This window comes from Natator depressus, chromosome 2 (assembly GCF_965152275.1).
Source record: "Natator depressus isolate rNatDep1 chromosome 2, rNatDep2.hap1, whole genome shotgun sequence".
Lineage (NCBI taxonomy): Eukaryota > Metazoa > Chordata > Testudines > Cheloniidae > Natator > Natator depressus.
The window spans coordinates 10306876-10331130 of record NC_134235.1 but is presented as its reverse complement, the minus strand read 5'-3'; the positions used below and the strand labels follow the sequence as shown (position 1 = coordinate 10331130).

General features: G+C 41.6%; 1 protein-coding gene across 4 annotated transcripts in view; it reads right to left on the bottom strand.

Moving 5' to 3' along the window:
* The window catches only part of TRAPPC9 (trafficking protein particle complex subunit 9), an 806604-nt gene that overhangs the window by 666580 nt on the left and 115769 nt on the right, over positions 1-24255 (bottom strand). For all 4 annotated transcript variants that reach the window (XM_074943804.1, XM_074943805.1, XM_074943807.1 and 1 more), the window contains 2 exons: positions 5009-5135; positions 3221-3353 (listed from right to left, as the gene is read on the bottom strand). In XM_074943804.1, the coding sequence (XP_074799905.1) occupies positions 3221-3353; positions 5009-5135 (260 nt within the window). The remainder of the gene's footprint in view (positions 1-3220; positions 3354-5008; positions 5136-24255) is intronic.

Genomic DNA, 24255 nt, shown 5'->3' with positions numbered 1-24255 from the left:
TCAAAAGATATAATTATGTTGGGTAACAGGCCCCCACCTCTGAAAGATAACACTGATGACCTCTGAGTGAAGGGACCACTCTTGGTGAGAGAAAGACCTGCTGAGGTGATCTGCCAACATGTTCCAGGCTCCTGGGAGGTGAGACGCCTCGAGATGAACTGAGTGTCTTGCACAGAAGCCCCATAGATCAACCACCTCCTGATACAGGGCGGAGGATCGGGGCCCTCCTTGCTTGTTGATAGAAAACAGGGCCACTGTATTATCTGTCACAACTTGAACTACCTTGCCTGAAACTTTGGGAAGGAACACTTGACAAGTCAGGCACACTGCCCTGAGCTCCCTAACGTTTACGTACAGGAAGAGTTCTTCTCGAGACCAGAGGCCCTGAGTCCTAAGGTTGTTGAGGTGGGCTCCCCACCCTATGTCGGATGTATCCAAGACTAAAGACACTGACTGCTATGGGGACACGAAGGACACCCCCCCCCCCCATCATTACTGACTTTGGCTCCTTCCACCAGGCCAGAAAAACAAAGACAAGGGGAGGGATGGTAAGTACTGAGTCCAAGTGATGTCTGCTCGGGGACTAAACTGACTCTAGCCACACGAGAAGGGGCCTAAGGTTCAGTCTTAGGGCTTGTCTACATTACCTGCTGGATCAACGGGCAGGGATCGATCCAGCGGGGGCTTAATTTATCTCGTCTAGTCTAGATGTGATAAATCTAACGTCAAGCGCTCTCCCATCGACTCCGGTACTCCACCAGGGCAAGAGGCACAGGCAGAGTCGACGGGAGAGCGTCAGCCGTCGACTTACCACAGCGAAGACACCGGGGTAAGTAGATCTAAGCACGTAGACTTCAACTACGTTATACATGAAGAAGAAGAGGAGAGCAGTAGTGACTGACTGTATAGTCACCAGGAGTTCACTCAGAAAGAAGCTGTTTGCTTAAGTGACTATTACTAACAAGTTAAATGACTGAAGATTTCTGAAATAATGGTTTAAGTGTGTTTCATATGGTAAATGGAAAATAAAGTGGATGATTTATTCACCAAGGTTTTAATATACTCTAGGAAAAATATCTTTCTCTGAAAATGAATTTTCAGAGATAAGATTTCTCCAAATGATTCTCCAAGAATTTCTGCAACAGCAAATGCATCATATCAGTCAATTATTGAAATTAACAGATGTTGTATGGTATTGAGGTAGTGCGACGATCAAGGAGGATAGGGTAAATACTTTCAAATTAAACTAGGAAGAGGTCATTGGAGAACTTGGTAAATGCAACTTCAGAGGAGTGTAGAGGGCATAAGACAGATTGGAGTGGATCCTGGAGGGATTTTGATGAGAGGAGTTCAAACAGTGAATGTAAATTGACTATTAAAGGAGCTTTAGAATTGATGGGAGAAGGACTACAGGACAAGAGAGAGAGACGGGGTTACGGTTTTTTGAGGAAACTGAAAATTCTTCATATTGATGGAAAGGAGACAGAGGAGAACAAGGGTGTGAGGGCAAAAGGAATTGAGATTAATAGTTGGTAAATCTATGAGTTCTGTAATTTAAAATTCACATATACTTTTAACACCCTTGTTTGTTAAATCATTATGAAAAGGCTGCCTTCACAGAAAATCATGTATTCACAGTAGGTTTTTAAGGTATTTCAGAATATGTATCTATATTTGACACTCAAGTACCCTATGTATGTTTCAGAGACAAGACAGGTGAGGTAATATCTTTTATAGGACTGTCCTCTTTTGGTAAAAGAGACAAACAAGGAGCTCTTCTTCAGATCTGGGAAAGGTACTCACAGTATCACAGCTAAATACAAGGTTGAACAGATTGTTCAGCATATGTAGTTAACGCATATTCTAAGAGACCACTCAAGGTGATGTGGCCCGTTAACAAGCCTGCAGTCATAGAAAAAAAAAAGGGGGGGTGTGTGTGTAGGGGAAATTGGTGGGTTAGATTATAGTAACAGGCCATATATCCAGCATCTTTTTAAGACAATTTTTAGTGTATAGCATTAAATTGTTTAATGATCCAGGGTATCATTAAATAATTGCAACCCATACTTGATGGGGACCACTTCCCAAAAGAAATCTTTCCTGAACCCCCTCTTCTGGGGTTCAAACAATTCCCAACCTCTCCAAGCTCATCATCAGAAACTAATTCCCCACAGACCAGGACAGACCAACTCAAAGCGGCACCAGACCCTGCCTGAACATATACAAAACCTGAAGACAGATCTCCTCCACTGCTACGATGATCAATACCCACCTACAACTAACCTTTCAAGATCCTACACATGCCTATCACTTGTGGTGTACCTCATCCACTGCACTACATGGCACAACTATGTGGGTGAAACCAGACAATCACTACACTCAAATAAACTCATACAGAAAAATGATTAAACACAAAATCACCTATGGGCGAACAATTTTCACAAAATCATCTTTCCAAACCTGACCTCAGTCCTCATCCTCAAAGGAAACCTTCATAACACCTTAAAAATGAGCCTGGGAGATTAAATTCATAATTTTGCTGGACACACACAAAATAAAACCATTTACAATAAAATCCATTAACTAGAAGCAACCTTTAACATAACATTTTAATGAGGGCTCACAGTGAGCCCAACGTACAGCTTGGTTAAAAACAATATATACAACTTAATACTGAAGACTTTGCTTGAGTAGACAGTCAGAATGAAATGACACTCCTACTCTGAAGTTAATGAAACAGAAAGGAATTATAGGAACACCCTGGCCCAAACTCGAAATGTTGTATACAGTTACCTATTTAACAACAGTGCCTAATGAAAACTTAGTAGAAACTTGTTAAAGACTCAACATCACTCCTCTTCGATTCAAGTATGAGATCAGTATATACTCTCCGAGACCACATTAAGTCAACCAATAAAATCAAGGAAAACCAGACTTGACATTCCTAATATTTCTAGGGTTTTAAAAAAAGTGAAAAATGTTCAGACAATTTTTTCAGTTTTATACTACACAAAGAGCAAATAAGGGCACAAACCCAATTTCAAGCCACTCTGATTTTAATGTACGTCTTACTTCACTAAATTAGACTCTACTGTATAAATACAGTGATTAAATACCCATGTTATAATAAGCAATTTGTATAGCCAGAAACAGCATTATAACCAATGCACCATTTTCTAGTTTATCAAAAATGAAATCTGTACCTCATGCAATTTCTTACCTTGGTAGAGAAGTACTGATCTGCAGCCTTGGCAAAGCCGGAATGACTTCTACTGCACAGCCATTCGTCTTTAATCCTGGCAGATTATCCAGAAGACAATCACTGAAGACTCCAAAGACTGAAGTATGATAACCTATTTCAAGGTAGAAAAGAGCCAATTTGTCCTGAAACTATTTGCTTCATGAAGGAATTAATTACAAAAGTTTAGTGATGATGGTGGATTGATTTAAATCAAAGTGCTGTAAATGACCAATTTTATTGAGGATTGAAATCAGCAAGCAGGAAACCTTGATTTAAAATCACTAATTTCAATCTTGTTTTCTATTTGTGCTTTAATTATTTTCCTAAATTGCCTAGGGAGGTTGCGGAATCTCCATCATTAGAGATTTTTAAGAGCAGATTAGACACACACCTGTCAGAAATGGTTTAGATAATACTTAGTCCTGCCATGAGTGCGGGGGACTAGACTAGATGACCTCTCGAGGTCCCTTCCAGTCCTATGATTTATATAGATTCCTTTTTTACTTTTTTTTTTAAATGTTAGAAAATGGTGACTGATTCATTCCTTATTTACTAAATGATTAATTTTTTAGATGTGACTCATGTCAAGCTCTATTTGGATGAAAATTAGAATTCTATTAAAAATTCACAAAAACAGCATTTGATTTTTTTTTTAAATAAGTCTACCTGAAAATGTGCTAGGTATATAAGTGTATATCAAAACATGTTTCGCATTTAAAACTAACTGATTTTTTCCAAGTTAGTAAATTGAACAGATTCTTTCTGGTCACACCATGTGCTTCAAGATTTTAGAACTAGTAGATCTCATCTTCTCACATCTAGGTTTTATTTAGTCATTGAACTGAACTGGTTGAACAAACTGAAACGAAGAACAGTCTTCAAAAGTACTTCAACAAACTCTGGTTCCAGGTCCTTAGCCAGTGACCTTTATCAGTTCAGTGGTTTGACTTTATTTTAAATTTCAGCAGCAAACATATACAGCATATTTTTATTTATTTTAAATGATTTTAATAGATAATAGGATAAAGCCTTCAATTAGGTTTTCATAATTTCAAATTTAATGTTAAGTAGGTTTACTTTAAAACTTAAAAAATGTTTTAATTTAAATTTTTATTGATTTAATCATCACCATGTTAGGGACCAGATTCTGAAAGGAAATTAACTAGGCCAAATCACAACCTCTCCTATGAAAATATCTTACACAGGTGGTAAGAGACAAACTTTGTAAAGCATTTTCAAATCCTCCTAAGAAAGACTATGTAAGTATAACGTATCACATTGTATAGATAAATGTTATGCATTTACGCCTGTACTTTTGTCTTTTGTGGAAGTAACAGTCCACGATTTTCATGCATTTTTAAAAAATATAGTCATGAACTGATATTCTGGGAACTTATATTCTAGCAATGCTAGGAGTACAGGTGTAGACAGACCAGCATTTTAACACCATTGTTTGCTAATACAGTAGACTATTCAGTTATTTAGCTTTCCCTTTCCCCTCAGATTTAGCATTTTAATGTAGTAACAGCAATGAACACACACATCTAAACAAAAGTGATGTATTTCTTAGAATCACGGGTTATTTTCTCATTCTATGTAGAACTACCTTCTTGATGAAGGATCATTTTGTAAGTTCTTTTTAAATACTGACTTTGTGGAAATATAAAATAAATATTAATTTAACTACTACATCAAAAAAAACCCACAATGCCTTAAGATACTTGTGCCTATTTTCCTGATGAGAACTGTAAAAGATATAATCCTTACCATTGATAGTGATCTGCCCAGTAGTCTGAGGAACACCAACAAGGGTCACTGGGTAGAGGCCAGATTCAGCAGGTAGAGAAAGAGCTGCAGGGAGAGATTCAAATTCTACTCCAGTTGTCAGGAGACCCTTGGAAAAAAGTCACAAATTTCTTCAGCATATATTAAAAAGTACTACATTATTTTAATCTTTAAAAATTACTATAAACAATTCCTGGGATTGCTGAAGACATTTTAAAATTGCAAATAATTGTAATACTTTTTAGTAATCAGTGAACTGAATATTTCATCTCGAATCACTTCAAGATATGCAAGTTTTTATTTTTAATACTGTTACAGATACCCATGTACTTTCTGATTTGGTATACTTTATGGATTAAAGGTAAAATAAATGCCAGGGTATAATGAATAAAATGGCTCTATAATGTAGTCTGCAATGTTTTACACTTATACTGAATTGTAACTGTGACATTACTATTAAATCTATACTTCAATATGAACAGAAAAATCAAGCTGTCAACACCAGCCAATGTCTATCCTCAATTAAATTACTGGGCAGAGAGAAAAACATATGCACAGGGAGTTAAAAGAACACAGACATTCAGTGCATGCTAAGCAAACCTTCAGTTTCCTGAAGCACATAGATGGGGCACAATGTGTAATGGCTCCAAAAAAAGGAAGAAAATTTAAAGTGATATAGTTTTCAATAATGTGGCATTACTTTCCCTATCGAATTACTTTTTTTTAAAAAAAAAAATCTCAGTTTATGGATCTAATGTTTTTATGTAAATATTTCAACATATTAGAAGTGATAGCTCCACATTTGTGTGGAATACAGGTACATTGGTAAATGACTAAACTATTTTATTTATTTAGATTTAAAATAATGATGATGCCTATTCAAGGCGCTAGGCATCCTAACATCATTAATTATACAATAAATAAAATTAAATTAAACCTCAGTAGCATTGAAATCAGTTCCACAGGGACAGTAGAGAGGTAAGAGGCTGAATTTAAATAAAAAGTTAAGACAACAGGAATTAATGTAAATACCAATCTTGTCAAACTTTCAATAAATTCACAGCAACCATCACTGCTCTTTTTCTATAAACTTTGTGTTTTGTAAATTCCTTGTTCCACTATTCTCAAAGTCTGAACAGCTTGAACGTGAAGTCTGGGGCATAGCTGCGTTACCTGGACAACAAGAGAATACTTGCATTTGCTTTACCTCGGATCTCACAAATTCATTGCATTGACTCTAATTAAAGTCTTTTTTTAATAGATTATCTTCAACACTCAATGTCAGATACAAAAAAAAAAAAATTAAGAAATACAAGCACTTCCAAAATTCTCCTCCAGTTCCTAAAACACTGAGCACATCAGAATTAGAAAACAGCACCAAACAGTGCCACGTGGGTTATGCCACCTGCTAATGGTGACCGAAGCCAGGTATGGCAAATTTTCCTGTCCACCTGATTCCCATTCTTCAGAGCTATGAACTGGCAGCTCTTTACCATATAATCTGGTTTATTTCTCAATCCTCCAGTATTTTTAGGTCCTCTACTTCAATCTTCTGCTGAGGGTCTGAGGTCATCAGGATTAAAATATTTTAAATTTATCAATTTAGGAATCACCCCTTTGTAGCCTATGTGCAGAGGAAATGTCACGTACTGTCATCAGAGGTATTCTTACTCCTGTTAAAGTTATCATCCTCTGAAGAAAAACCTCTCTACCGTTGCATTGAATCCTAGCTGGGGACTTCACTTGAAGTTAGTGGCTCATAAGCAGTGTTGAGCTCTGCCAACAAACTTCCTGTGAACCTGACGCAAGTCATTTAGCTTTTCTGTGCCCCTCTTCCCCACCTGTAAAATGGGGATAATAGTATTTGGTTTAGCAAGAATTCCAAGAATAAATACATTAAAGATTATGAGGCACTCAGATACTACAGTGAGGGGGGTCATATAAGTACCTAAGATAGACGATACTGCATAAGAGTTACAGCTTACCCCTTTTTCTTCTCATTTCATATGCAGGTTTCGACTCAGATATAATACACAAAAATTAAAGTTACAAGTAAGAAGAATGTCTTGTCATGCCTCACTAGCTCCTGAAGGTGTCACATTTTAATTGCCCAGGTCAGAGTACCCACATTTACATTTCTCACTTTCCAATATAATTTCTAGCTGCAAATTTAAGAGTTACTATTCTATTGGGTATATTTATGTAGGGAAGTACTTCAAAGTAATTTTTTATCTTTTTATCTCACTGTAGGCTCTTGCTCACTTCATTCTCAGCTACTATGTGTAAGTAACAGAGTATTAGTACCTTTAAAAAAGGACAAACAAAATATATAATCCCTGTCCTAAGCAGCTAATACAAATCTAATTTTAGATGTAATGCAAATGGAAGCACAAGGGTTCCAGTAATAAGATCACTGTTGATGCGCTCATTATTGAGGACTGCATTAAAGAAAACTCTCTAAAAAAAAAAAAAAAAAAAATCAGTCCTTGTATAAAATCAACTCATTCCTAGGAAACAGAAAATATGGGGTTTTAGAAGGGACTGGAATGAGGAGAGGGCTGTTTTAAAGCTGACTTTTTCTCCTTTCTGCTCTCCTTCAGGGGGGCAACAGAAGTCTTGGAGGGGTAGAAACATACAAATACCTCTCCTAGAGTTACTTCTATTGCATACTTATATTGCAATTATGTCGATTACAAGCACAGAAGCTGTTCCGTTTAGTTATCTAACTCTTTCCATTAATTTATAACTTTCTACCAAGCTTTTTGGTGATTTTATTTTTAAAGTGAGGTACCTGACCCTTGGAATTTGGAGGTGGTCCAATGTTGTTGCTGGAGGCTCCAGGGCTAAGCTCTGTCCTCCAGCTCAGGCCACCAAAAGAGTTCTTCCACAGCTGTAGAAATACTCCAGCAACCAATTATTATGCATTAAGAATACTTGATATGATGTATTAAATTAACGTAAAACAACATATATCAAAGTCCCCTTTAGAGCAGGGGTGGGCAAACTTTTTGGCCCAAGGACCACATCAGGGTTGCAAAACTGTATGGAGGGCCGGGTAGGGAAGAATGCGCCTCCACAAACAGCCAGGGCCCCGCCCCCTCCGACTTTCCACCCCATGACTGCCCCCCTCAGAACCTCCGACCCATCCAACCCCCCCTGCTCCTTGCCCCGTCCCGGGACCCCCTGCCCCTAACTGCCCCCCCATGATCCCACTCCCTATCCATTCCCCCCTGCTCCCCGCCCCATCCAACCCCTCCCCCCAATCCTTGTCACCTGACCACCCCCTCCCTGGACCCATGTCCTTAACTGCCCTGCCAGGACCCCACCCCCTATCCAACCCTCCCCCCACCGCTCTCTGTCCCCCTCCTTCCTGGGACCCCCCCGACGCCCCAGGATCTCACCCCCTAACCAACCACCCCTGCTCCCTGTCTTCTGACTGCCCCCACCCCCCGAACCTCTGCCCCATCCAACTGCCCCCCTGTCCCCTGACTGCCCCCCGGGACCTCCTGCCCCTTATCCTTAACCCCCCCCTTACCAGGCCACTCAGACAGGCAGGACAGGTTTATTGGAAAGCCTGGGAGGTGGGTGGGCGCAAGCTGCGCTACCCGTGTGGTGAGCTAAAACTGTGAGGGAGGAGGGACAGCAGGGGAGGGGCTGAGGGCTATCCTCCCTGGCCGGGAGCTCAGAGGCTAGGCAGGATGGTCCCGCAGGCCAGATGTGGCCCACGGGCCATAGTTTGCCCACCTCTGCTTTAGAGAAAAAATTCAATTTATATTATGGTCATTTAACAGACTACCAGGTTGGGTTGAATTCTGAGAGAAGCTGCTAACAGAAGGAATATTATCAGGTAAGAAGTTTCTCATTCTGTTGCACAGCTTCTCTTCTCATTCATTACTAATCTGAATGAGCAGTGAATCGCACCAGCATGTGTGGGAGAGGGAGAGGGAGGGATAAGCAGAGTTTATTATCGTAGAAACATAGGCAGGAATGGAAGGTTCCCCCATATAAAGCAAGAGCTTTATAAACTACGCAATAATAGGGAACCTACCACCCAGTAATATCTTTCTACCAAAGGATGCCATTGCAGAGGAATGAAAACTTTGGAAATCGTCCAGTGATAAGGCTCATGCCCTTCTCCCCCAGTGCCTCTAGGGACCTCTGTGAATCGTTTCCCAGATATTACTATCATTCCAACTATTGCAGGATTTTCACTTCTTGCCTACAACGACTTTGAGGGCTTAAGGTCTTGGCATTTTTGAAAAAATGATGAACAAGACATACCAAATGTATGTACTCCATTTGCTTGGAATCTTTCTTTGGAGCTCTAGAAATGCCCATTTATGCCACAAAAAGCTTCAAACAAAACCATGGTAGAACTATTTCCTAGAAATTGTAGAAAGAGGAACTTAACTTGAACAAAAGGGTTAGTGGATGTAAGAATCATCTTTTCCTCATGACAAAAAGCAGCGTGGTTCTTGAATGGGTACGGGAACTAATTCCAAAACTTGCGATTAGAAAGCCAGTCACAGATTTCTCTAATTTGTCACTGAGATTAAATTTGGCACTTGAGTATGCAAGGGATCTACAGTGAAAACTGGGTTGGTGTTCAGCATGTTGTTTGTACTTACCTGCCCACAAAGAGGCATTCGGATGTGATCTGAGAATGACATCTAATTTTACATTGCATCAAACGCACGATTCTATGTCCTTCAAAGGAATTTCAGCAGGTGTATTTTGAGAAACCCACTCAGGAGATGAAGCTGATGCATGGCACTAGCAATCCAGACATTGGGTATAAGTGACTACTGATGACCCCTCAAGAAATGACTGATGCAATGAAGTTTTGGATCTTTGCAAATATTAACTATAGCCATATCTGTTTTGACCTCTGGGTGAGCAATTCTCTGCATTGGGATCAAAAGCTTTTCATTTTGAAGAACTGGTAGCTATGAATCCTTTCCAGCAGCTGTCTAGTTATGAACGGGTCTGTTTCTCTGGACAGGGTACTGATTAGCCTGTTATCTATGGATGAGCACTGGTGCATATCATGGGACCTGTGCCTTTCTGTGACTATTACCAGCCACTTAAGACATGGATTACAAAGGGCTGATCAGAACGAAAAGTCTTGTACAGGAATTGTGCGCTCTCATATGCCACTGCTCTTTTTGTCTGTGTCATGGTCAGGATTTTGTTAAGAGTAAAATTTATTAGGGCTGTCGATTAATCGCAGTTAACTCATGTAATTAACTCTAAAAATTAATCACAATTAATTGCAGTTTTAGTCGCACTGTTAAACAAGAGACTATCAATTGAAATATTTTGGATGTTTCTACATTTTCATATATATCGTATTCTGTGCTGTAATTGAATCAAAGTGTATATTTTGATTACAGATTACAAATATTTGTAAAAATGATAAACAGAAGAAATAATAGTTTTTAATTCACCTCCTACAAGTACTATAATGCAATCTTTTTGTCCTGAAAGTGCAACTTACAAATGTCTTCTTATTTACAATGTCACCAACAGGCATTTGCATGGCACTTTTGTAGCCAGCATTGCAAGGTATTTACATGCCAGATATGCTAAACATGCGTATGCCCCTTCATGCTTCGGCCACCATTCCAGAGGACATGCTTCCATGCTGATGATGCTAGTTAAAAAAAGTATGTGTTAATTAAATTTATGACCGAACTCTTTGTGGGAGAACTGTATGTCCCCTGCTCTGATTTACCCACATTCTGCCATATATTTCATGTTTTTAGCAGTCTCAGATGATGACCCAGAGCATGTTGTTCATTTTAAGAACACTTTCACAGCAGATTTCACAAAATGCAAAGAAGGTACCAATGTAAGATTTCTAAAGAAACTACAGCACTCAACCCAAGATTTAAGAATCTGAAGTGCCTTCCAAAATCTGAGAGGGAGGAGGTAGGGAGCATGCTTTCAGAAGTCTTACAGGATCAATACTCTGATGCAGAAACTACAGAACCCAAACCACCAAAAAAGAAAATCAGCCTTTTGCTGGTGGCATGACTCAGATAATGAAAATGAACATGTGTCGGTCTGCACTGCATTGGATGGTTTTCAAGCGTCATCAACATGGGCGCATGCCCCCTGGAATGGTGGTTGAAGCATGCACATCTGGCATGTAAATATCTTGCGACGCTGGCTACAACAGTGCCATAAGAACACCTGTTCTCACTTTCAGATAACGTAAACAAGAAGCAGGCAGCATTTTCTCCTGCAAATGTAAACAAACTTGTTTGAGCAATTGGCTGAACAAGAAGTAGGACTGAGTGGACTTGCAAGCTCTAAAATGTTACATTGTTTTATTTTTGAATGCAGTATTTTTGTACATAAATCTATATTCGTAACAGATTGCATTACAGTACTTGTATTAGGTGAATTGAAAAATACTATTTCTTTTGCCTTTTTACCATGCAAACACTTGTAATCAAAAATAAATATGAAGTGAGCAGTGTACACTTTGTATTCTGTGTTGTGAATGAAATCAATATTGGGGAATTAGCTCAAATGGTAGAGCGCTCACTTAGTATGCGAGAGGTAGCAGGATTGATGCCTGCATTCTCCAAGCCCCTCCCCTTTGGGGTAGGGATAGCTCAGTGTTTTGAGCATTGGCCTGCTAAACCCAGAGTTGTGAGTTCAATCCTTGAGGGGACCATTTAGAATCTGGGGAAAAAACTGGGGATTTGTCCTGCTTTAAGCAGGGGGTTGGACTAGATGACCTCCTGAGGTCCCTTCCAACCCTGATATTCTATGATTCTATGAGTATATTTGAAAACCTAGAAAATATCCAAAAATAGTTAAATAAATAATATTCTATTATTGTTTGATCGCGCAATTAATTTTTTTAATCACTTGAAAGCGCTAAAATTTATCTACTTTTCCTTGGAAGTTTCTGCTCCAGTTTTTATCCTCTGCCCGGGTAATAATCTCTTCTAGGATATCCTTGGTGTCTGTGGCAAACAAATTGCTATGCTGGCTTTGATAAAGAGGATTGAGGCCTCTCTGCCTCTCAGCTACTAATGTGTCTAATTTTTCCGCAGTATCACCTCAGCTGTAAGTTTGGATGCATGAGCTCTCTTTATGATGAACAATGGCTGTTTACGAGTGTAACATGGGTTACTTGTAGCCACTAAGCTAGAATCCATTCCTCATCACCAATCATATCAAGACAGAACCTGAGATGTCCCACTCCAAACAAGGATCATACTCCTAGATGACAAATCACTCATTCGCCACAAAGTAGGCCTTCCTTACTAACTATAAAAAAACCTCTGGTCTGAATGGCTATAGCTGAGGCTTTGAAACTGTAGTGCTGTGTGCCAGCCTTCTTATGGTTTATGGGGTCTTTGTAAAGAAGCCCATTTATGAATGTACGATATTCCTCTCTTTGGTGGAGCTATTGCTTGCAGCAACCTTGAGTTCTCAAAATTTAAGAAATCTTTGTTTTTACATAAACCTTTCAGTTTAACATTTGGTTTAAACAGATGGCCCCATTTGGATTTTGATATGCCCTCAAAAGGAGGCATCAACAGGAAACCAAGAACCTAATAATGCTTCAGTAGGAAGATATATTATTATTAATAAGTTCCTTGCAAGTCACTGACATCCTCTCCTGGAAGAGTCCTGCAGGGTTGGTTTGTTTGTTTTTCTCCTTTTTTCCGTGGCTATGATGGGGTATGCACGTGTAGTACTTCTTCCTCTAGCTGTGGTATGGGGGGAGATAGTACACTATTCATTCTGGCATGGAGACCACGCATCAGAGATGGGGTACAGGTACATACACACTGATTGTGGAAGCCTGAAAGACTGCCTGCTTGCTCCCCCAGGCTGGCTAGCACCCAAGTACTATAGGAGCAAGCTAGTACCACTCAGGGCTTTACTCAGTAAATCAGAATCTGCAATCCCATGATGGTGCTACTCATGTGCTTCTGTTCTGGTCACAGATGGCCTGATGTGTTCTTAAGGCTTTAAAGTGGAGCCAGCCTGTGAAGCATGGGAGAGATGGAGAGAGAGAACCCATTTCCCACCTTTCAGAGTGTTCCCTTTCTCTGGCAGAGCTGGGGAAAAACTGATGATCAGAAGGCCCAATTCCCATCCTGCTGTTGCCTCAAATCTGAGCCCCTTTCCCTGGAAGGTCCTTGAGCTGAAACCCAGAACAGCTGCAGTTAATAGGAATTCCACCTGAGATAGATCTCCACAGGAGGGCCATGTTTCTCTGCATGCCCAGATATGCTGCAGGAAGGGGGAGAAGCAGCACGGATGATACTGAGCACTGCAAGTGCCTCTGTGTAGGAGACAAACCCTAGCAAATATTCCCTCGGGGGGGGAGAAGGCAAAGGAGAAGGGGTTTAATCCCTGATTTGCAAACCACTTGCTCATTACAAATACTTAATCACTACCTTGTGAAGGGGATAGTTGGTCTTGCCTTTTGGGGCCCTGCAGTCTCTGGGGTTTGCAGGATATACCTGTGAGTATCATGAGAATCCCCTGATTCACAGTGGGAGGAAGGGGAGCTATACAGGAGCTGTGCTTCTTTGCCCCTGGAGATGAGGACACACTTCAGTATCCGAGGGGAACTTCAGATTATTTCAGGAGATTTCTCTCCTCCAGCACAGGTCTATTGCAGGACTTACCTCAGAGCTAGGCCAGATAGCTTCCTCCTCATCCTTAAACTCTTTCCCCAAAAATTCAGAAGCTCCTGACAAGGCTTTTCTGCATTAGAGTCAAATACTTGAGGCCAGATGAAGAGTCAAACTCTGAGACCCATAACCTGGCAGTGTTATGGCTGGCTGGGAAAAGGAAGCCTGTAAATGTAATGCCTCCAGTAGGAAACACCTCTTGGATTTAGCCTGGTGTTTGTGTGACAGTTCTGCCATGACTTAAAGGGGGTAGACTACTCCACCAGGGAGGTGCTGCAGCAGCTGATCCAGACAGTTGAAACCACCATGCTGCTATTCATCCAGCCCACGGAAAGAGAAAGAAGAAGACTAAGTTGCAACTGCATGGAAATAAAGGAGTTAAAAAACACCGGTTAAGAAAAAAAACTGTACCACCAACTTGTTCCACGGTCAAGCAGAGAAAATTTCACAATGGCCTGAGCTGAAAGGCAGAGCTTAAACCTGTAGCCTTCAACAAGAATTCTGGCCCACTTCTGAATTCTATAAGTGGGGAGCATTAACCATTCTTAATGAATGAGGAGAAAAGCTATTCGGTGCAACAGAGTAAGACTCTTTACTTTAGAAAGGAGATGAATAAGAGGGGATTTTATAAAAGTAGATAAAATAATGAACAATCTAGACAAGATAGATGGGGAACTTCTGTTCTCCTTGTCTCCTAATGTAAGAATCAGGGTACATTCAATGAAGTTAGAAGGTAGGAAATTCAAAATTGACCAAAGGAAACATTTTTCACACATATAATTAAAATGTGGTACTCACTGGCACAAAAGGTCATTAAGACCAATAACTTAATAAGATTCAAAAAGGGATTGGACATGGATTCCAAGAACATCTGAAGTTGCTATAATTAATTATAATAAACTTTGTGGACGGAATATTAAATCTTGTGCTTCAGGGCTTAAACCAAAGTAACCAGTAGAGATCAGGATGAGTCCTAATGTAGGGAGGAGATTAATCTACTTCTGCTAATTGCAAGGTTCTTACACTTTCCTCTGAAGCATATGACACAGGCCATTGTCAGGTCTAATCCAGAGCGGACATTCCTATGTTCCTATCCTTTCACTGTATATCGGGCATTCTATAAGCCACTTTTTGATGCGAAATGTAACCACATTAACTTCAGCTCAGCAATATCCATCTCCATATCATGAGACATTTGCCCATATTCTCTTTCCAGTTGCTATTCCTTCACCTCTCACCTCACTAAGTGCTCTGCAAGAATATTTAATTTACTTCTATCTTATTTTAAGCTCTAGTTTTTATTTTATTTTATGAGGATTCAACGCCAACTCTAATGTATCCTGATAATTCATAGATTATAAATGCTTAGGGGCAGTGACCTTACCTTCTGTTTGTCAATTAGTGTAATTTACTACTTTGAGGTGGCATGCATGCATACCTATCTATAACATGAGATAAATGATGAGTCATACGAGACACACTAACGTTAAAAAAAATTGCTTATCTGTTACCTCATTAAGAAAACAGAAAGGGAAAGGGAGTTCAGCATTAGACGCCACTCCTGCAAGTCTTCAACAAACACTACTCATACTGAGGTCAGGATTTGCTGAATCTGGTCCATGGTATCAACTATTTATGTATCTGTATGTGAAGCTACTAATGCAGATTACATATAGATTTACATAAATATCTCGTAGGGAGATTTATATGTTTATTACTTAATTAAATAGGTTTTAATTGGTATAATATGCAAACAAGTATAAAATATAATATATGATCCTGTACCATACTGTGAGGCAATCAAAGAGATCCTCTGCCAATACTGATCATGAAATTTTGAACAAGTGAACTGTTCTGAATAGCAAGCAATTGGACTACCTTCAACCACACTCTGTGAAGCTTCCTAGGGGTACCCAGAGTTATGAGGCACCTTGCCACCAGCTGCACTTAGCATGAAGAAGCCTTGTCTGTGACTAATGTGTGTCAGCTTCCCAGCTCCACCGGCCACAGACAACACAAGCACTCCCCTCTAAGCCTCACAGGCACCACTGTGACACTACAATTTAGAAATGCACACTCCAACCCTCGAGCCCTCCAAGCAATTCCCTAAAGTGTCCATGGGCAGCGAGTCCTATGGGCCTGTGGTGCCTGGGCACCAGGAATATTCCTGGCCCAGAGCCCAGCTTCAGCAATGTTTGGGGACGGGTCTCTCCTTTGGCCCCACCTTCCACGCATTCCCCGGGCCATTTAAAACAGCCCAGTGCCCCCACTCACCACCAGCAGTGCAGCGGAGCTGAGCTGCTTCCTCCCTGCTCGCTCCACATGGCTGCCGGCCCCTCCCTGCAGCCCCTGGGTGGGGTGGGTCTGTATCCTGCCTCATATGCCCCTGCAGCCAATGGGAAGCTGCGGGGGCAGTGCCTGGGGGTAGCAGCACATGGAGACTCCAGGACTAACCTGCTTAGGAGCCCCAGGTAAGCGCTGCACCCCCCCCCATCGCATCCCAGAGCATGCACCGCCCCCCCCTTTGGCCCCCAAACTCCCTCCCAGAGCCTGAAGCCTCTCCCTCTGCCCCCAAACTCCTTCCCAGAGCCTGTACCCCCTCCTTCTGCCCAGCCTCCCATCCCCAAACTCCCTCCCAGAGCCTGCACCCCCACCCCCAGCCTGAACCCAAACTCAGTCCCAGCGCCTGCACCCCTCATCCCCTCCTGCACCCCCAGCTCCTGTCCCAGCCCAGAGCCTGCACACAGCACCCAAACTCCGTCCCAGAATCTGCACCCTCACCCTCTTCCCACACATCCCCTCCTGCACCCAAACTCCCTCCCAGAGCCTGCACCCCTCACCCCCTCTTATACCCCTACCCCTTGCCCAAGCCCAGAGCCTACACCCAAACTCCATTCCAGAGCCTGGACCCCTTCCCTCCGCACTCCCTCCTGTCCCCTCCCAGAGCCTGCACCCTCAGCCCCAGCCCAAAGCCAGCACCCAAACTCTGCCCCAGAGCCTGCACCCCTCACCCCCTCCTGCACACCCACCCCTTGCCCAAGCCCAGAGCCTGCACCCCCACCCCTTGCCCAAGCCCAGGGCCTATACCCAAACTCCCTCTCAGAGCCTGCACCCCGACCCCCTCCCACACCCAAACTCCCTCCCAGAGTCCAACCTCTCATCTGTCCTGCACCCCAATCCCCTGACCAGGGCCTGCACCCCAGACCTCCTTCCCCCCATCCAAACTCCCTCCTGGAGCCTTAGACAGGTGGGGGGGCAGAGTTTGGGGGGTCCTGAGCACCACCAAAATTTCAACAAACCTGCCACCCCTGGAAGTGGCCAACCCCTGATCCACTCGACATTCACAGTATTCACCAATCCATTGCTTCCAAAGAAGCAGTACATCCCGTTTACCAGTTTCACCTCGGGTCATTGCCCCACTTAACTCACAACATTTAGATTCATTTATAGTGAAATCAAAAAGAAGTCTATTTAACAAAGCATAGAGATACAAGTAGTAGCATGTAAAAATATTGGAAACAAATGGTTACATATAAAAGAATCATAAGCATTCTACAGTCCAGGCTTAATTAACAAGGTACTTTCATATCTAGGATATTGGGCTCCCAAAATCCTTGCAGTGCTTTACAGTCAGGCTGGCTGTGACCCTTTTTTCCATGAGACCTGCACACTGCCAGTTTGCCTCCCACAGGTAAAGGATTCAGTGTCTTTATCTCCACTCCAAGATATCTCAAAGCAATCCTGTGTTTTTATTCATAAACAGGACACTCCCCTGTTTGTTTCATCCTGCAGATTTCACTATCTCTCAATTCGCAGCTGGCTTAATATGCGAATAGGCATGCAGCATGAGGCATGCAATACACAAATGGGCACACAGGGAGAGAGGTGACAGTTACCGTCTGCCTATAAAAAACATTTTTGGAGGTATATCACCTCCTGTGACCTGCCTTTACTCCAACACCTTAAGAGCATAATTTTTCATATAGATATCTAACTCCTTAAATATTATCCATACATATATTTTATGATTATGACAATACAGAGCACTGGTTTTGGGCAGAGACTTCATGTCACCCTTTGGTGAACTATTATGCAGATACCAAATTGAGGGGATCCCTATACAATGTTATGCACCCCCTATGCTTTCTGCCAGCTGGCATCAAGGGGTTCTTGGGTCTCACTCCCAGACTGAAGTTTTACACCTTGCAAGAAATTCTCGTTTTACAGAAAACAAATACTGAGACTATATCTCTGCCGCACTGAAGCTGAAAGGAAGGCGTTCCTTAGTTAACTAGAGAATGTCCATGTTATCAATTGTAATATACAATTGTTCAGGTCTTCCTGCCAAATAAAGCCCCTGGAGAATGCCTGATATCACAGTAGATAAAATACTGTCATTACTAACTTGGGGCCTGGTCTACACTACAAAGTTAGGATGACTTTATGTGTGCATGTGTTTACACTCAAGTTTGTCTCCAGCTGACACAAGCATCCCATTATAGTGACACAGTAAAACCACCTCCCTGAACAGTGTAGAGTCATAGTCAACCTACTGAGGTCAACACAGTTCAAGTGTAGACACCGCATAACCTATGCGGATCCTAACAGTCCTCTAGCAGCTGTACCACAATGCCCCATTCCCAGAGACAGTGACCGCTCTGGTCAGAATTTTATACTACTACCTCACATGTTTTTGAAATTCCCTTTCTTAATTGCACACCTTGGAATGCACACCTAGCGGCATACTCTAATTGCGGGCAACTGTCCAACCGACCATACTGGCTCCATCTACTAGGTGCGCTCCTACCTGCAGTAGACAAGTAGTACTGGATCTCCTGGCCCTGTACAAAGATGACGCTGTGCAAGCACTGCCACAGACCAGTCGTAGATACATGGACAACTACAAGAATATTGCACAGGGGATGCAGGGTAACAGGTACGACAGGGATCAGCAGAAGTGCTGTGTGAAAGCAAAATTCACCAGGGAACCACAAGGCCCACCACAGACCTGGTGCTGCCCTGCAGACCTAGCACTTTTACAATGAACTACATGCAATCCTTGGCAGAGACCAAGACAGAGACCCCCCACTGTGAAAGTGAGAAGGAAGAGCAAGGCGACAGGGCAGGGGACTCCAGACATACCGCAAGCCAGTACACATTTGAGACTCTGCCACAGTCTAGTCAGTCCCACCAGATGAATGCGGATGAGCCTGATGAAGGGAAAGTGAACTCAGGCAAGTGTGTGCATGCATTTTTCCTTACAATGTTTAAATTTAAAGATTATACCCAGTCCATTCGCAAGTTAACAAGACAAAAGTATCAATTTGTCATTGTTTACTCATACGAGAAAAGGTACAGGTACCATGAACAGAAGTAGAGTTGGCATCTGATTTTCATTCTCCTGTTGAGTTAGGTGGGGATGGAGGGGCCATGCGGAGCATTGTGTTTACATAGATAAGCTGCTCCGACCAGCCCACATTGACATTGGTGAAGTGTCCCCGGTTAGCCCCCAATGCTTGCATAACTATAGAAAAATAGCCTTTTCTGTTGATGTACCCTGTGGCAAGGTGGGCTGGTGCCAAAACAGGAATGTGTGTGCCTCTATTGCTCCAATGCAGTTCAGGAACCCCATTGCTGCAAAACCATCCACTACATCCTGCACATTACCGAGAGTGAAAGTCCTGTGCATCAGGAGACTATTAATGGCCCTACATGCTTGCATAACAAATGCTCCCACTTTACTTTTTCCAACTCCAAAATGATTTCCTATTGACCACTAGCAATCCAGAACTGATGTGTGGCACACTGAGACACCCACCCGTGGTGCACCGCACTTTGCAGCAATACAAGCATTCCTGGTGAGCGGACACAGCAACAGCAAAAGCAGCCAAGCACACATGCCTCTGAGCAATATTCAAATTTGGGCAGCTATACATCAAATTAACTTCTGTTGACCACAGTTTGTAGCCTAAACATGGCCTCAGACGGGGCAAGCTTAAGATAACAATCCTAAATGTGCAACAGTCCTGCCAAAGTTAAAACTACATCAGTTGTACTTGTAGAGAACCGTGCACTCATTTGCTGTCAAATACATTTCACATTTCAATTATAAATATTAAATACAGTATACACCTGATTATCTGAACAGCATAGGGGACACAGATTTTATTCGCATAACTGGGAGTTTGGATAATGGAGAGGGCAGGAGCCATTCATCAGCGGGGTGACCTCCCCTGTTGCCAGGACTCCTCCTCCAAGTCTTGGTCTGGGTCTCTGCTCTGCCCCACTCACTTGCTCCCATGACCGGAGCTGCAGGGGTTCTCCACACTGGCGCAGGGCTGCTGAAACCTAATCCCTATCAGCACAGGGAGCCCTCTGTAGCTCCAATGCCCTGGCCCTGTTCACTCATTCCCATGATGGCAGGACTGCAGAGGACTCCCTGCGCAGCCAAAGGAGCCATGCAGCAGCAGGCGGCCTCCGGCACAGCTGGGGGTTTGTCATCCTCTCCCGCCTCGCCATCCTGGCCAGGGTCTCTCCCTTTTTCATCTGAATCTCTGCATTATCCAAATCCCTTTGTCTTCCAGCATGAAATACATGCCCTCCGCAGCTAATGCAGACATTCAAAAAATAGTGTTTCAGATTAACAAATAGTACAGTATACTCCCATTTATCTGTTATGAATCTCAACTGAGAGCCACTCTTTCCTGTTTTTGTTTTGTTTTACAGTTACAGGAATATATAACTATATTCTAACTATAGTTACATAACTATAAAACAAAATACCCAGTTACACACACAAAATATGAAAACTGGAAAACAATGTTTAGAGATATATTCTAAAAGCTGAATGCCTACAAAACAAATCAAATCCATATAAGCATAAATGTAATAGACTACTTAAAACATTCCAGAGTAACAGCCGTGTTAGTCTGTATTCGCAAAAAGAAAAGGAGTACTTGTGGCACCTTACAGACTAACCGATTTATTTGAGCATAAGCTTTCGTGAGCTACAGCTCACTTCATCGGATGCATACTGTGGAAAATACAGAAGATGTTCTTATACATACAAATCATGAAAAAATGGGTGTTTACCACTACAAAAGGTTTTCTCTCCCCCCACCTTTTGTAAAGAAAACCTTTTGTAGTGGTAAACACCCATTTTTTCATGGTTTGTATGTATAAGAACATCTTCTGTATTTTCCACAGTATGCATCCGATGAAGTGAGCTGTAGCTCACGAAAGCTTATGCTCAAATAAATCGGTTAGTCTCTAAGGTGCCACAAGTACTCCTTTTCTTTTTACTTAAAACATTAAAACCTTTGTGGGAAAGATAGGACCAAAAAAAAGAAATCCTATAATTAAGTTCAATTAAAATTTCACCTTAGATTGAATCAATATGCAACAAGTTTTCATGGAAATTCTGATGAATATTAAACTGTAGTGGCATAGGTTAATTATGCCTAGTTAGAATACACTGTTTATAATAGTCACAACATGCTTGCAGTGATTATCTATTGTAGTAAATTTCCAAATATAAATCACTTTTATGCATGAAGACAAGCCTCAAAAGCAAAGGACCACATAAAAAATAAAATAAAATTTGCATAGTGACAAATAATGGAAAAGTCTGTCACGACCTAAAGTGTAATTTAAATGTAGAGTGGCAAATATCATAGTCAAATTGTTTAAATAGCGTAGTCTGGTGAAATAAAACAAACTGATAATTTTTACTTAATGCAACTTCTGTTTTTATGGAATCTGCTAATGCTGTGGCAAGTTAAAGATCTCTCACCATTTATTACTTCTATGTTTTGCTTTTAAAGGATGTTGTAATTCTCCTGTAAAAAAAAATCACTCTAGCTGAAATGTAACATGCACTACCCCAGTCTAGTGACATTCCCTAATTTTGAAAAATTTTAAAAATTATTCAGACTTATCTGAAAACCTGAATGAACTTCCACTGAGTGATACTAAGCCTGTGGGTCTTCAATACCTGGTGAATTTTCTCAGTTAAGAAAAGATTATCTTTTCACAGCACTTGCGGTTCTCACTCTCCACTTTAACAGACACTTTGAGCTCCTTTGGGTACTGGGTGGTTCAGTTCCTCCAGGGAATATCTACACTGCATCTGAGAGCAAGTAACCCTGTCCCGGTCCACAGGCTTGTGGTGGTGGGGCTCACAGTAATCCACTAAAAATAGCTGTGTAGACGTGCAGCTCAGGTTCTCAAGTTAGGCAGGGGTTGTGCTCGAACATGAGCTCCAGCCTGAGCCACAACAGCTGTTTTTAGCACGCTACAACAAGCCCCACTACCATAAATCTATGAACCCAGGCTCATTCCCAGATACTATACAGACTTAGTCCGAGAAGCCAACTCCAGCATAGCAGAATGTGTCTCAGCTGCTAAATGGATCTCTGTGGCTCCAGGTCTTGTGATGTAGCAGCACTCAACCACAGCAGCTCTGTTTCGCACTTCAGCATCTGGTGCTTTGCAGTTCCCCAGGTATTCCGTGGAAACTCTTCTCTGATTATCTTATTGATTGCTGTCTGGTCAATAAAGCTCTGACAGATCTCCATGTGTTCTCCGGGGTTTGGATGGTGGAAAGCTCTCCATACAGCTCTAGTTCTGCCATTAAATTTAGGAGCTTTATTTTTCAGACCTTACTTTCCACAGCTCAATTATTCTATCTGCCCAAAATCTCCTCAGGCACAACATAAAACTTGGCTCAACCTAATTTGGACCACAGCCATCTGTTCTTCAACTGCTATACATTTTGAAAGAATTTATCTTCCCCATCCCCCAATTTTATCCAGTTTAGCAGATGTCTTGGTTATCATCTTGTGCAAATTAGTCCCAGTGATCTGACATCAGGTCAAGATTCTCCAATATTCCTCCTGCAAAGCTTCCAAAGCTAGGAAAAGGCAGTTCCTTCCTACTAGTCAGTCTTCTAACATCCTTCCACAGCAGCTCCAAGTGCAGCCATTGAAAAAAGCTTATTACATCCACTCATCTACTTTTTTGCCATAGACATGTCTGGAAGGGTTGTGCTTGAAGGGGCAATCCACTCCTCTTTACTACTTAGGTGAATATTGTCAGCAAATCATTCCGATTAAGTAAATTTACTCACAATATTGGTTCCAAAAGCCTCAATTCTTAAATTTGGGACTCTATAATCCTTTCAAAAATGTTTGTTTTAAATGTTGTTTTCCACTGAGTTTTGAAACATTTTATTTTTTCCCCCCATGTCCACTGGTGAGTGATATTTTCATTAATACCCTTACTTATATAATTTCATAGTATGGTTCAATTATAATACACATAGTTGGAAGTTCTTGGGGAGGGGAATTCACAGGAAATGGTCCTCCCTGGGTAAGCAGTACAGTAAATAAAATCCAAACAAATAGATCATTTTGTTCCAAAGAGAATAAAGCAGTCTTATTATTTCCTTAAACAACTCTAAATGCTTTAGGGAAATTAAAACTCAAATTTCATTTAGAACAACCACCTTTTTGCTACTTTAACTCACTTTAGAGATAGTAAAAACAACGAGGAGTCCTTGTGGCACCTTAGAGACTAACAAATTTATTTGGGTATAAGTTTTCATGGGGTATAACCCACTTCATCAGATGCATAGAGTGGCTAGTGTGTATAGAACAAGGCTAGTCCCCTTCAGAAACCATCTGCTTCTACTACATGACCCTGCAGGGAAACCATAATTATGAATGTGTGACATCACAATTTCCATGAGAAAAAACTGGTCTTATAAAAGACAGAATAACTTCATTACAGTCTCAGCTAGAAAGAAAAGCTGGATTATGAGAAATAATTTTTTTTAACCAAAAACTCTACAAAATCAGCAAAGGAAACACAAACAGTCTTTTACATAAGCATTTCTTTTCTTTCAAGTTTTCCCTAATGTAGAAATCCTGTTTTAAGTATATCTGATAAATGAAAAACTGTTATTTACTGTAACTATGCCTCTTCGAGAGGTGATGCAGACATGTATTTCACTTAGGCGCACACCAGAGCCAGAGAATTTTGCCTACCAGTACCCACAGAAGGGCAGTGCTCATGCCTCGTGGCCACAGCCCCTCCCCGGGCTATATGTGGCAGCATCACCCTGGCCTCCCTCAGTTACTTCGCACTGAAAACCCAGAGATTACACTCCAATGCAGAGGGGACGGAGGATGGATCGTGGAATATATGTGTGCTTCACACCTCAAAGAACCACAGTTACAGCAAATAACTTCCTTCTTCGAGGGGATGTAGCGTCTGTTCCACTTAGATGATTCACAGGCAGTGCCCACCACATGAGGCCGGGCTCGGAGTCTACTAGACAAGGACGGCAGGACCGCCCCTAACAAAACTTGCATCCGCCCTGAATGATGTGATAACAGAATAATGGTTTATAAATGTATATATAAATGACCACATCGCCCAGTTTCAGACTAAGGGTGGGGAGGAAGGAACAGAGGGCTGGAGGGCTAACAAGGTGCTGGAGTTAAGCAAGTTTGCAGATGACACTAAGCTGGGGGGAGAGGTAGATACAATGGAGGGTAG